A 14,905-nucleotide genomic window follows, 5' to 3' on the forward strand; every position below is an offset into this window, starting at 1 on the left:
GTCCTATATTGCTCACTTTTTATCGACTTTTATTTACATATTCGGTTTAATTTTTACTGTTTGTCCATTTTGTTGTTTGTCAATTGTACTGTTGTATGTTGACTTTGTTACCTACTGGAGACCTGAATTTCCCCAAGGGGGATGAATAAAGTACCGGTATCTAGTTAGGGACGGCATCTGGCATGTGGCTCAGGAGGTAGAGCAGGTTGGATGGTAACAAGAGGGTCGCTAGTTTGATCCCCGGCTCCTCCTAGCAGAGTGTCAAGTTGTCCCTGAGCAAGAAACCTCACCCTAACTGCTCCAGACGGGCTAGCTGTCGCCTTCGTGACTGACACCGCAGTCGGTATGTGTACGTGTGCATGAATGAATGAATGTTAGACAGTTCTCTAAAGTGCTTTGGGTGGCTAATGGTTAAAAATGTGCTGTATAAATGCAGTCCATTCAGCACTAACTTACTTTCTAAACCTCCACCTTGACGCTCCGTAGAAAATGTCACTTCTGCGGTGGTCTCGGAGGGGGCGTACATCCTGGTGATGACAGGCTGCCCCATGCTGCTGGCCATCATGTGTTTTGAGCGCTACTCGGCCGTGGCCCGGCCCCTGGTGTACCTGAGGGCCCGCAAGTGGGTGTACAAGATCTCCATTTCGGCCGCTGTCTGGAGCGTCACGCTCATCTTTGTCATGACGACAGGTGAGGATATTTACGGTTCACACACACGTGACGCGGTGGGATCCGAGATCGAGTGAAACGTCAATTATGTCCTCTTTTGCATTTTTACATCTTCCATACGTGCAAAAATGCATTAATGTAACGTTTTTATTTTTGAATAATAATTGATAATAATTGCTTGGGGGGGCCATCGTGTCTTTGGGGGGCCTATGCAACAGCACACTCTGCATATAGCAAGAAACGGCCCTGGTGGTCACGCCTATATTTGGCCACCCCCCATATTTGGACATGCAGTTTGTTGAAGCTTTAGCTAATTGTGACATTTGGGAAGATTTCTGTTGTTGTTCTCACTGCCCTTCCACTCGCGGTTTCCACAGTCTTTACGGGGTTAGAAAACATCGTCGTGCCCATTTCCGTGCTTGTCTGCGTCCTCTTCGTGGTCATGCTCTCCTGCCTGGTGGGTCTGGCCTGGTCGCTGGGGCAACAGGGCCCCGCCCACTCAAGTGCCCTGCCGCAGAAGAGGCGGGCCCTGAAGAACGTCCTGCTGGTCATTGTGCCGGCCGTCTTCGCCTACCTGCCCACCTTCTTCCTGGCACCCTTGCTGGGGTACGGCAGGACAGACCAGGTCTGGTGCAACGTGCTGGAGGCGATCTTCTTCTTTCCGTATTTCGGCGTCTGCATCGGGCCCATGTTCTACAGGGCCAAGTTCAAACAGGTGCTCTGCGGGCGGGGGGGTGGGGCTGGCGGGGGCAGGTAAGCCCCGCCCCCGGAGGCCTTCACCAGCTTCTTCACTCGCCCGCCTGAACCTTCGACATGTTCCTATAGACAATCCGAGTGTCAGGTCAGTTGTATGTGTAACGGAGTGGGAATGGATAATTGCCCTTGCAAGCCTGTTTGGTGGTTCTTGCATTGTTGTTGACGGCAAGTTAAGTAAGCAAAAAACGACACCTAGTGGTTGGCTGTGGTAGGGAGAGAGTGAAACTTAGTGGTTGGCTATGGTGTGCTGGCTGTCTCAGAACGGCGCATCATGCGCCACCATCATCCTGGTCTGTAAACGACACACTACGGGTAGGTTCTCTTAAGCAAGCCTCCGTTAAATGTCATATATTATATCATAAATAAATTATATAAATAAAAATATATGTGGCCTGTTAAGCCCTTTGAGACTCTACCTATGATTAAGTGCTTAAGTGCAAATTTAAGTGCTTAATGAATATATGTTTGTATCCGTACTACATTGATGTAGAAAATGCATACTTCTAATCTTTTATTAATGTGTAGCGTATGTTTAATGCACAGTGTTAATACGTGTATGGCTATATTGGTTGATTTACATTTGTGACTGACTGTTAACCATGTATTGATAAGCGTGTGCAGCGGCCACTAACTGCTGTCACTGCATGCCTGCATTGTGTGTCCATCCATCATCTCCCGAGTGTAAAATAAACGTGTGATTGAATGGACAACTGCCGTCGTCGTCTGTTATTCAACAAAAGGCAGATAGCAACTGTTACATTAGCAATACTTTCTAGGACAAACACCAAAATAAGTGACAAAAAAGTATGGCCTGTTTGTACTAGGCCCTTCTATGCATGTATGCACTTCTGACCGCCACGCTAGCGGTCAGAAGTGCACTTAGAATCGGCTAATTAATCAAGGTCCATCTCAAAGGGCTGTCAGGAGGTGTGATGAGGGACACAAGCGTTTCCCTCCGATTGTGGTCCTTCAGACTGTGCTACTTCCACACTGATATTGTGGAGGCATGATAATGCTGTTGCTTTATTTAAACCGCAGTACCTTTCTCTGCTGGATGTTAAGTCTTATGGAACTATAATAACAATATAACAGCTGCACATCCTGTCATAGTATCACAGAGCATCACATCACAGAAGACACAGGACACATGGTTTTTGAAGGGTTTGGTTCAGTATTTGTTTTGTAAACAGAATGAACCCAGACTACGTTCAATAAAACCGTAAGATAGTGATGTAAAACCTCCACGCACTCAGATAACGCAACACCCACGACAACACAACAACCGTGTGATGCAACACACCTTCGCTATAGGGACGGCTGCCATGGCAGCGCCATCCCCAGCTTCAAGTTCAAGTGTCATTATTATTATTTATTTAGACAGCGTTGGACTGCGTTCGTAAAAAAAAACACGACACCTCAAACAAACACCATAAAAGTGGCCCACGCCACACGGGAGGCAGATTAAGGCACTCAGGAGAGGCGTCACAAAATGTGATTCAATCCAGAGAACTCAGAAGGGACACACGCTCGGGGTCAGAGTTCAACTCCGCCTCGTACGCGTGCGTCGGAGCACTTTATTGCACTTTAACAATTACACTTTCAGGGGGTTGCTGGCTCACCGCGTAGAGCACGTACCATTAAGACCCAGTCCTGATCGTAGCGACCCGGGTTCCATTCCTGCCCGTGGTCCTTTGCTGCATGTCCTCCCCTCTCTCTCCCATACCTTCCTGCCTTACTCACTGTACAATAAAAAGGATTCAATCTCAAAAAACAACAATTATAATAATTACACTTTGGCGAAGGAGACGGCCACCTCTACGGTGAGGAAACAGAGTGCTGTGGGGAGGGCCGGTCTAGCGAGAGGACGGGGGTCTCTGTGGGGCCGTCGCTGGTCCGGGGAGGGGGTCACACATGTCGTTGCATCACACTACACACACACAGCACACGTGCTGCATCTCAGCCCCCCTGCAGGGGGCGCTACAAACATGGCAGCAACACGCAGCGGCAGTGATGGGAGACACGACCGAGGGGGACAGGGGGAGGACACGGCAGGGGTGAGTCCTCAAACCGCTCCGCAGTTCAGAGCCGCGTTCGGCGTGCTCGGGGGAGACGGATTCATGTCAGTAAAATTTCCTATCGAACCAGTGTCCCGTCAACGGGCAGTAGAAACATGAGGCCCAAACAGGGCCACCCCCCAGGGGTCAAGGTTCAACCTGTGGGACCTCCTGGGAGCCGAGGAAGAAGCAGACCTCCTGGGGGGCGGTGCCGGAGGTGGTGTCGGGGGTGGTGTCGGGGGCGTTGGGGCAGAGCAGGGGGTCGTTCTGGGCGTCCCAGTAGGTACTGTGGAGGTCCTGGGTGGAGAGGGCGGGGGGCGGGGCCCCGATGTCCAGAGGGGGGGGCAGGTCGTCGGGCTGACACTGCCTCAGAGTTGGCGCGCTGCAGGGGACCAATCACACGCTCCGTTACTCTTCAGGTGTCAGCTTAGAACCAATCATTGATACACATGAAGGGATGTGACGGACGTGTTTGTTCCGTTATTCTATTGAGCTTACGTCTGATCATCGTACCAATTTAAAAGCATCAGATATTGACAAGAACCCGAGTTTCCTTAGCGTGGAATACAATTTGTGTGTGTGTGTGTGTGTGTGTGTGTGTGTGTGTGTGTGTGTGTGTGTGTGTGTGTGTGTGTGTGTGTGTGTGTGTGTGTGTGTGTGTGTGTGTGTGTGTGTACCTCACGGAGGTGGCGGGCATCCCTTTCCAGGCCTGGCGGTAAACGTCTTCTGCCACGCCATAGAGCCAGCGCATGTCTGTGGGAACCTCAGGGATCCATTCCACGAACCTGCATGGCGAGGAGGGGTCAAGGGTCAACCCTCGAGGATCCACACTCACAACCAGACCCACAGGCATGTCACATTTCAACCCAGGGGTCTCAGTGTTTGTGAGCGACGCGGAGCAAATGATTCACCAAGACTCGGTCTCTGATCCTGACCCGCGTAACCGACGAGGTCGCAGGGTTTGTTGACATGTTTGAACATCAGAGTTCACGTTTGATTCCCTTCTGTATTCTAGTGACGTCATTGTAATTGTTTCACGCACACACGCAAACACACACATGCAAGCAAGCACGCACAAATGCACACAACCACACACACACACACACACACACACACACACACACACATACACACCAGGCGCCCGGCATGCCAGCTCAGTGTTTCCCCCATACCCGTACAGATTTTGAGTCGTAGAAACTCATTAGCTTTGAACCTGATCACGTTTTCTAGTTCTGTCCTGTTCACAGTAACATGGATTTGATTGATCTGATACAGATACAAACACTCAGATATGATCTACATACAGATATGTACACTCAGAGATGATCTGCAAACAGGATTATTACCTCACGACATCACAACGATCGCTGCTGCTTTGGGAGCAATGGAGCATTGGGATGTTAGTTATTTGTTAGTTGATTATCACTGCTGCTATTGTGATGTATAAGCCCTGGAGTTCAATACAATACGTTGTGGGTACATCCTGCTGAAGTGTGTGAAGGGACTCACCGCTGGGCAACGGACAGGGCAGAGTGAACCGGGAGGGTGTAGGGAAGCAGCATGAAGGACGCCACTCGGACCGGGAGCATCTCTGACACCTGGGCGTAGATCCCTGGGTTGGACTGGCAGGCTTCACAGAACACTGAAACACACGGAGCGGAGCAGGTTTTAATACTGGACTGGACAGGCAGGCTTCACAGAACACTGAAACACACGGAGCGGAGCAGGTTTTAATACTGGACTGGACAAGCAGGCTTCACAGAACACTGAAACACACGGAGCGGAGCGGGTTGTAATACTGGACTGGAGGCCTCACAGAACACTGAAAGACGGAGCGGAGTGGGTTATAATACTGGACTGGAGGCCTCACAGAATACGGAAACAAATGGAGTGGGTTATCACTACTAGACTTAAGCCATGGGGTCTTAGGGAAAGATTGTACTCCAGCCTGCTTTAAGACCCCTCAAAACCAACCCAAACCTGCATCAAATTATGACCTTTTGACTCGTGACATCATATGCTGCCGTGTATCCTTAGTGGCTTCATATTTAAAGCAGAGATAAGTTAGTTGAGTGCATTTTAAAGGTTCTGTAGGTAAGATAGATATTTGGTTTGATATTTGAGTTGATATCGGTTAGAAAGGCCATAGCCATACGTCAGCTGTATGTGACTGAAATGCTCTGTTGGAATATTTGTGGAGATGTGGAGATACGGTGGACAGAACATAATTTTTTGGAGTTGTTTATTTCCAAAATAGTGTTCCTCTTCTGCTCTCTCTCGCTCTCTTTACAAATCTCAAATTGGAGCTACAGCAAATAAACTTCAACATCCACTTCCGCCCCTTAATCCGTTCACACAGTCACATTCTGAAATTTTGTTTATGAAACATAATAAAAGCATTTATATTCTAGCCCCTCCCACATCCGTACCTTTCTTGATTGGCGTGGGCAGGATCATCTTTTTGTCCAACCACCAGTGCTGCTTCTGAAGGAGGCGGAGCCTGCGCAGCACCCACTCACTCCTGGTCTCAGCGTTGTCACAGCAGCAGGGGGGCGTGGTCTCGGAGGGGGCGGGGCCTGCGCTCGGCCGCTCCACAGTGAGCAGGTCTGTGTGGGGAAACGACAACTTTTTCTTATTTATTTTTTTCGTATTCCTTTTAGTTATCACAAGGGAAGAATTTAACCTGTAATGGGTAGGGGAGTGTGTGTGTGTGTGTGCGTGCGTGTGTGTTCGTTTGTGCGTTTGTGTGTGCGAAAGTGCCTGTGTGTGTGTCATTTTTAATGAGTCACTAAAATACAGAATGGAAGCTAATAAACTCTGACGTTCAAAAGTGTCAACGAACCCTGCGACCTGGGCTGCCACGTGGGGGGGGATGAGATGTGTCAAGGTGAATCATTGGCTGTGAGGCGCTCACAAACAACACAACTCCTGGGTTGACTGTCCCATGAGATTGAAATGTCATTGATTCTTGTGGTGGTTGTATATGGATGTGGAAATCCAAGTGCAAGGTTCCATTACTGTGCTGAAGTAAAGTTGTTTAGAAATAACAGCCAAATTGTTAAAGTCGGTTGGTTGGTGGTAGCGGCGTGCAGCATTGAGCTGTGTGTGTGTGTTTATGAATAGATGCGTGATAGTGTGGTTGATCTGAAGGGGGGTGTTGTGGTGATGGTGGGATGCTCACTGTGGTTCTCTAGAAAACGCAGGGCGTCTTGGTACCCACTCTGACACGTTTCAGCCAAGACCTGTTCAATCAAAACAGACAGACAGACAGACAGACAGACAGACAGACAGACAGACAGACACACAGACAGATAAAGAAACAAAGAAAGACAGACAGATAGACAGACAGAGAGATACACACAGTAACAGAGACAGCGTAAATGTCAGACAATGCAACATATAAAGAGTGGCATGGCTCCCATTAAAAATATTACTATTACTATAAGACCATTGAGTATTTATAAAATAAAGAAACTCAATTGTATGATTTTATGTCCCAGTCCACCGAGTCTTTCATTAAAAAGGTTTTGAAAATGTAACTATTATTATATCATGACATGTTGACCGACTATAAGAGGGATAAACTATGTCCTGGTCATATTAAAAGTCATCCAACACTTTAAAAGAGATGTTTAAAGAGATGTGATCTCTGAGAAACGTTTCCTATCTGTTATTGTTCCTCTTAATCAACACAGCCAGTTTGTCCCGTTCAGGAGGAACCTTGTGTCAAACGAGTGGTTTTCCAATTCTAAACAGCCTTCCCATTGGCCGGAATTATCTCTTAAGGCGGTCATAGGTCAACACACATACACACACACACACAGACACAAACAATGTATTCTCTGAATTGCACGAATTTACGAGTGTTTGCAATTGTTTTTTACACAGGATTAGCTTAGTGTGATTATGATGTAATGTGTTTACGATGTAGGCTGTAGTGTGGAGGCCTGAGTTGTGTACATTGTATTGTAGAGGCATGTGTTTTTATTGTGTTGTGTATGTTGTAGTGTAGAGGCATGTTTACGTGTGTGTTGTAATGGGGAGGTGTGTGTTGTTCCTTGTTGTGTATGTTGTAGTGTATAAACAAGTGTTTCTATAGTTTTGTGTATGTTGTAGTGTGGAGTTGTGTGTTTCTCTAGTGGTGTTTTGTTATGGAGTGGAGCCCTGGTTTGCATAATTTCCATTTGCCTTTATCTGTCACATGTCACAAGGTGGCCTGCTCCAATAATAGCTTCATACAAGGTCAAAGTCACAACCCTACAGATCGGAACATATAGTATCATGTTCTGCATCTAGAACCACAGGGATCTGATCCTATAACAAGTTGTACATCTAGAACCAGGGATCTGATCACATAACATGTTCTACATCTAGAACCACAGGGATCTGATCATATAAAGTTCTACATCTAGAACCACAGGGATCTGATCATATAAAGTTCCACATCTAGAACCACAGGGATCTTATCATATAAAGTTCTACATCTAGAACCACAGGGATCTGATCATATAAAGTTCCACATCTAGAACCACAGGGATCTGATCATATAAAGTTCAACATCTAGAACCACAGGGATCTGATCATATGAAGTTCCACATCTAGAACCACAGGGATCTGATCATATGAAGTTCTACATCTAGAACCACAAGGATCTGATCATACTGTATAACGTTCTACATCTAGAACCACAGGGATCCGATCATATAAAGTTCTACATCTAGAACCACAGGGATCTGATCATATAAAGTTCTACATCTAGAACCACAGGGATCCGATCATATAACGTCTAGAACCAGGGATCTGATCACATAACATCTCACAGTGCTATGATGAAGGAAGCAGAGCTCCAACAAGGGCCCTCTGTCCTCTGATGTCCGCATGCTAATCCCTTTGGGGGCGTGCCTTTGACGGAGCCAGCGGGCCCTCCATCACACTGTACGGTACTTTGGCCCCGAGTCCTGTTCTAAAGTGATGGACAACCGGAACCGCTTGACATAGCTAGAAAAAAAACTCCAGGCATGACCCACTAGAAACAGACTGATGATGAGGGTATCAAGATCCATCTCAAAGACTCGGTAGGGCTGTGGTGTGACCGCCCCCCCCCCGCCCACTCCTCTATCTTGGGTTCAGGGGGGATGAGGGCGTGACTAAGGCAGGTGGGCGGGCCTACCTTGGGTTCTGGGGGGAAGAGAGCGCGGCTGAGCCGGTAGGCGTTGCCCAGGTTCATCTGGATGCTGGTGTTGGTGAAGCGCAGCTCGTGGAAGCTGCTGGACTTGTCCCGCGGGCAGATATCGCTCTCGCCCGAGAACGGGGAGATGCTGATGGTGTTCTTCAGCTCCGACTGGGGCAGGTTGTCGCTGATGCCCCCGTCCACGTAGCGCTGGGGGAGGGAGGGAGAAGAGAGGGAGGGAGGAAGGGAGGGAAGAGGGAGGAGAGGGAGAGAGGGAGGGAGTTAGGAGATACAGACAAAAAGGGGGGCAAGATTTATTCTAAAATAAGTTTAGTGAGTTCTTTGCGGACGATACAAAGCACACTTGTGTACATACCTATGTCTGTATGTAAACACACACAGACTCACACACACACACACACATTATCCATCTTCATATCTATGACAAATAGGTAGCTATAGCTAGCCAGATAAAGGGATTATAACGATGAACCACCAGAACGCTTGTTTACACATTACTGAAACAAACAGATTATTAACTCAGGGACACGTTCTGTCCTCTGGGAAAACCAAACCGAAAACCAAACCTCGGACCATCAGTCTGACGTCAGAGAGGATGAGCTGGCCTACATTCTGCACCCAGTTCCCAGAAGGCTGGGAGAGACAGCGTGTGCAGCATCCTGTTTCACACACAAACAACCTCTGTCTGTGTGAGCACCGGTGAAAGTAAACAATCATGGATATCCAGCGTGATAAACATTGATCTGCGGAGCGATCCAACTCCTTCTCCCTCATCCTGACTCGGAATGTGTTAAATGCATCGCATTTTTAAGTTATGTTTTCCAGCATACTTTTTACTTTCTTTTGTCGGACCGTCGGGTGGTGGCCCAACATGGAGCAAAGAGGAGACGGAATGTCTTTTGGATATCGGACCCAAATATCCAATAGACGTTCTGTCTCCTCGTTGCTCCATGTTGAGCAACGTCTCCGAGACCACCTCCCCGGCTGGGTCAACCTCCTTTTGATCGATAAAAAATATCACGTAATCGACAAAAATCTTAACAATCAATGATCGATCATCAATTAATCATGCCCATCCCTAATTGCCAGTGTCACCAGTTTTTCCTGTTCTCTGCATCTTGGGTGGCATTTAAGAACCAAGGACTTAAACTAAGTGTAGTGCCTTTTAGAATGGTTTGCACTTGAGGAAAGAAACCCAATACTATTTTTTTTTATCTGCAACATTATGTTGAATGATTACAGTGTTTCACAATAAATGTTCTCGAAATGACATGCTATATTTCTCTTTTTTTAAAATACATTTAGCAGTTTGGCTTTCCTTAGAGTCTATGTAACCTGTTCTGAAACGGTTCATTTATGATTTTATATCGTGATGTATATCGTTATCGCAAGATGATGCAATGTATATCGCAATATGGATTTTAGGCCATATCGCCCATCCCTAGCTGGAACCTCTATCTGCCGATATGCCCATCAAGACGGAGTAATCCTCTGAGCTCCACGTGAGTGATGGAGTAAACACAAGATCCTACACCCGGAGTGACGGTGCAAACGCCCGCTCTTCTGGGCTCCACCAGGGAGATGGTTTTGGACCCCTTTGATTGGGTCCCTTCAGATGTCTTTTCAAGTTCCGCCCCTTTGTGTGGGTCTCTTGTAGCTCCGCCCCTCTGCCTGGGTCTCTTCTAGCTCCGCCCCACTGCCTTGGTCTCCTATAACTCCCACCCTCTGATTGGGTCCCTTCGGACGTCTCTTCTAGCTCCGCCCCTCTGATTGGGTCACTTCAGACGTCTCTTCTAGCTCCGCCTCTCTGCCTGGGTCTCTTCAAGCTCCGCCCCCTGCGTGGGTCTCTTCTAGCTCCGCCCCTCTGCCTGGGTCTCTTCTAGCTCCGCCCCCCTGCGTGGGTCTCTTCTAGCTCCGCCCCTCTGCCTGGGTCTCTTCTAGCTCCGCCCCCCTGTGTGCAGTAGGTTCTGTCCGGCGGTCTCGACAGATGTTTACAGATGAGTCGGGACTTTATTAATCCGACACAGGAAATCCGGGATTAGGTTTAATACCGGCTAGTGGAAGGGCCGGGCATACACAGAGACAGAGAGTCTTGTGTACACAGACAGACACACACACACACACACACACACACACACACACACACACACACACACACACACACACACACACACACACACACACACACACACACACACACACACACACACACACACACACAGTCACACAGCAGAGTAATTACTCTCATTAGCACTCGCTGTCCCCACCCCGATCGGCGCCAAAGTCCAGGAGCAGCCGATAGCGCAGGATAAACACTGAAGTGAAGGTGTGTTCACCTGCTAGGGCGGGGCCTGTTTAGCCCGGCACTTTGAGAACACAACAGACCTCAGAACAGTAAGGCTCTTTGGACAGCGTTGCCGATCTATGGGTAGGCGTGGTTAGGCGACGCCCACCCTGACTTTAGTAGTGTGTACAATCACACCTCCAGTGACCACGCCCTGACCAGCAGAGCGGGATATACCACCCCTCTGAAGTAGGGGGGAGGGAGAGAAGAAAGAGGGACATACCACTCCTCTGTTGAGGGGGGACGAGATAAGAGAAAGAGGGACATACCACTCCTCTGAAGAAGGGGGGATGAGATAAGAGAAGAGAGAAGTACCACTTCTCTGAAGAAGGGGGGGATGAGATAAGAGAAAGAGGGACGTACCACTCCTCTGAAGAAGGGGGGGATGAGAAAAGAGAAAGAGGGACGTACCACTCCTCTGAAGAAGGGGGGGATGAGGCCGCAGTAGATGGGGATGAAACAGCTGCACACCAACGCCTGCAAGGAACAGAGGAACCGGTGTAAGACAAGAAGACACAGACAGACAGAGAGACAGACAGACAGACAGAGAGACAGACAGACAGACAGAGACATACAGCCTGACAGAGTCAGAGAGGACAGGCAGACAGACACTGAGAGGACAGGCAGGCAGGCAGACAGACAGACAGACAGACAGACAGACAGACAGACACACAGACAGACAGACACACAGACAGACACACAGAAAGGCAGGCAGACAGGGAGAACAGGCAGCCAGCCAAACAGACACAAAGACAGACAGACAACCATTTCACCCTGTCAGAGAGGACTCAACAAGTTTTTCACCAGTAGAGTGTCAGTTATTTTCAGGTATACACATAAACAGAGAACAAAACCAAAGGACACACGTCCTGACACAAACACACACACTCGCCTACCCCCCCAGGTTTGAAATATACAGTATATCTTCACTCTTATTAAATAGTTATACAAAATGGAACAGATTGATACTGAGTAAACAAATCTAATCTAATTCAGTTCACTAAGGGAGGACACTAGGGGGCGGGAAAGCCAATCAGAGGTCCCCATGCCTGCAGTACCCGTTGTTAACCTCTAACCTCCCATGTGACCCACCTGGATAAGCTCCTCCTTGGAGTTGAAGTCTGACACCAGGACGTTCTCGCCGTCGGCCACGCGGGTCAGGGAGACGCTGAGGCGGCCCGCCACCCGCAGGTGGGCGTCGTCCGGGAGGTCCCGCTCAAGGCCCGCCTTCAGCACCTTCACCAGGTTGAAGGAGGGGTGCAGGGGTCCCAGGTTCCTCTTGCGGGCCTCCTTGGCCACGCTGATCACGTCCTCACAGCATTTGACTGCAGGAAGGGGAGTGGAGGTGTTATCACGACAGGGTTATAGACAGTTGGGCGGCATGTGGCTCAGGAGGTCGAGCTTTGGTCGTCCGACCTCCCAATACAAATGTCGTTTGTCAATTGCATTGTTGTCTAACTTGAAAAGGTTCATTTAGTCTAACTCGAAATATTCACTTAAATGTTCCTGTAAACAGACTGGTATTCGTTATTCCATTCCGCCCTTGTCAAGGTAAAAACTAAGGAATACTGTTTACAAGAACATATAGGCCTAATTTAATGTATTGTTGTCCTTTGACTTCGTGAGCTACTGGAGACCTGAATTTCCCTAAGGGGAATGAATAAAGTATCTACTTAGGGGCGGTATCTGGCATTTTGTTCAGGAGGTAGAGCACGTTGGTAACCGGAGGGTTGCTAGTTAGATCCCCCGCTCCTCCTAGCTGAGTGCCGAGGTGTCCCTGAGCGAGACGCCTCACCCTGACTGCTCGCGACGCGCTGGCTGTCGCCTTGCGTGGCTGACACCGCCGTCGGTGTGTGAATGTGTGCATGAATGGGTGAATGTTAGGCAATGTTGTACAGCACTTTGAGTGGCCACTGGTTAGAAAAGTGTGGCATAAATGCAGTCCATTTACAGTCGTTTTTTATGTCTGCTTATTTCGTTTGTTTTCATGCGTTACGTTTCTAGTAGGGTTTTCTGTTATTTGTGTTATGAGCGATGGACTTTAATACTTAAATCCAATGTGATGCTTCTCAATAAAAGGATTAAAGTAAGTGACAGGATTTTATGTGATAATGTGACTGTTGGATGAAGCTAAGTGTGAGACAAGAAAAGAAAAACAAATATATAGCTAGAAAGAGACACACACACACACACACACACACACAGAGGAAGAGACAGCGTGAGGGTGAGTGAGGGAATGTGTGTATCTTTACTTTATCTGTTTTAAGGAGATATTTATACTGGACTTCTTACACACTCTGAGCATTCCATATTAGACTTATCATATATTTGGTATTCAATATTCAACTTTTTATATTTTGACCCAATTCATTTTCATATCTTGGCCTAATTTTTCAGCTGCTTTGACAATGTCAACTTTAAGAACTACACGCTCCTCACAGATAACCCTGATTGACTTCATTACTAAATCGATATATTCTGATCGTCCGATCCTCCGCAGAGAGGCCGTCCATAGGTCGGCCTCTCTGCTGGGGATCACAAGACTTGTCAGCCGTCAGCCGGTAGGCGGGCGGACCGTAAGTCGATACTACACACCAGAGGCAGAAAGTGAAAGATCTCTCCTCGGCACTAGAGACCATGAACAAGTGGGGCTGAGTGACAGCTGTATCGCATAGTAACTAGTTGACCCGACTTCATTCTAGTAACTCATGATTGTTTCCAATCTAAATAAAGCTGACATGCGATACAACATCAGATTCCCTCGACTTATAACTTGGATATGAACACAATTCCCAATGCGCAACGACACGCTAATGAATAAAACGTGCACACGGAACTGACGGAAGACCAGAGCGATCTGTTGCACACTAACAGCCGGCTCGGCAGTGTGAGGAAACACAAGACGCGGATCTTACTGAGGGAGGCCTGGCTGGCGAGCACCGCGGCGGTGAGAGCCCCCGCCGAGGCCCCGTAGATGTTGGAGGCTCCCTGGACCAGGTGAGGGGCCTTCTCTAGCAGACAGCTGGCCACGCCGATGTGGTAGATCCCCAGAAAGCCGCAGCCGGCGAAGGACAGATTCCATCCCTCGGACAGGTCGAACATCAGACTGCGAGGCATGGCCCGGCCGGTGGCGCTGCGGGGACGTCCCGGTACCGGACTCAACTCTCGCAGTGTTAGCGGAAGGTTCCGAGGGTTTCCGTGAGTTTTTTTTTGTTCGTTTCACTAGAAAAGCGAACTTAAAGTCAGCCTGCGGAATCTAGTGCAGATCAGCACTCTGTAACTTCCATTAAATGTAGAGAACAGGACGTTCCCGACTGACAAATACTGAAACACAGGCAGGGAGGCCGCGCCCACTTTCAGAAGACAGCCAATCAGCACACGGGGGCTGGGTTACACGGAGTGAACCACGCCCACACAACCAAGAACACGCCCACTGAAGGCTTCCTTGATTCCTCAATAACACGAGGACACGTGAGTGTCATATCACAACATACACGCCCACCTGAGAAGCCTGTCGAAATTATATTTCACAAATCTAACGAATTATAATTTCCATGTAATTTAAAACGACCCGTGACGCTATTCCCTTTGAGTGACACCATTGCACATCCCATTCTCCGTGTGGAGACCTGCGAACACATCCTGCTCCGGTGAAGGAGAGAGTGGTGCTGATGCTGCGTGTGCGCGCGCGGAGCCCCATTACATCACTTCTCTCCCGCATGATTGGCTGAAGGTCAAGTCATTCGCAGGATCCCTCTGCGTTCACACAGTGCCAAACATCCCTGGGCGAGAGGCGGATGCACGTTAATACTGCCTTTTCTTTTTTTTTTTACTTCCCGGATTAGATTTCCCCCAAACCTGCGTTGTTTTGGTTTTGGTCTGGTCTTGGGC

General features: G+C 48.4%; 1 protein-coding gene across 1 annotated transcript; it reads right to left on the bottom strand.

Moving 5' to 3' along the window:
* Positions 1 to 2,673: 2,673 nt before the first annotated feature.
* pnpla3 (patatin-like phospholipase domain containing 3) lies at positions 2,674 to 14,283 on the bottom strand. Its single transcript, XM_079735881.1, has 9 exons — positions 13,930 to 14,283; positions 12,107 to 12,339; positions 11,426 to 11,491; positions 8,650 to 8,859; positions 6,661 to 6,721; positions 5,909 to 6,085; positions 4,989 to 5,121; positions 4,157 to 4,264; positions 2,674 to 3,861 (listed from the first exon to the last, which is right to left on the bottom strand). The coding sequence occupies exons 1-9, from the start codon at positions 14,129 to 14,131 to the stop codon at positions 3,627 to 3,629; spliced, it is 1,425 nt and encodes a 474-aa protein (XP_079592007.1). The 5' UTR covers positions 14,132 to 14,283; the 3' UTR covers positions 2,674 to 3,626.
* Positions 14,284 to 14,905: the final 622 nt, after the last annotated feature.

Source organism: Pollachius pollachius (genome assembly GCF_949987615.1).
Source record: "Pollachius pollachius genome assembly, chromosome: 4".
Classification (NCBI taxonomy): Eukaryota; Metazoa; Chordata; class Actinopteri; order Gadiformes; family Gadidae; genus Pollachius; species Pollachius pollachius.

Excerpts from the sequence above, each read along its gene's own strand:
- pnpla3 (XM_079735881.1), bottom strand. The coding sequence starts at position 14,131 with ATGCCTCGCAGTCTGATGTTCGACCTGTCCGAGGGATGGAATCTGTCC. Across the intron at positions 8,860-11,425 it reads CCCCCTTCTTCAGAGGAGTG|CGCTACGTGGACGGGGGCAT; the intron begins GTACGTCCCTCT and ends TCCCTCCCCCAG. Across the intron at positions 5,122-5,908 it reads GCCCACGCCAATCAAGAAAG|TGTTCTGTGAAGCCTGCCAG; the intron begins GTACGGATGTGG and ends CGTGTGTTTCAG.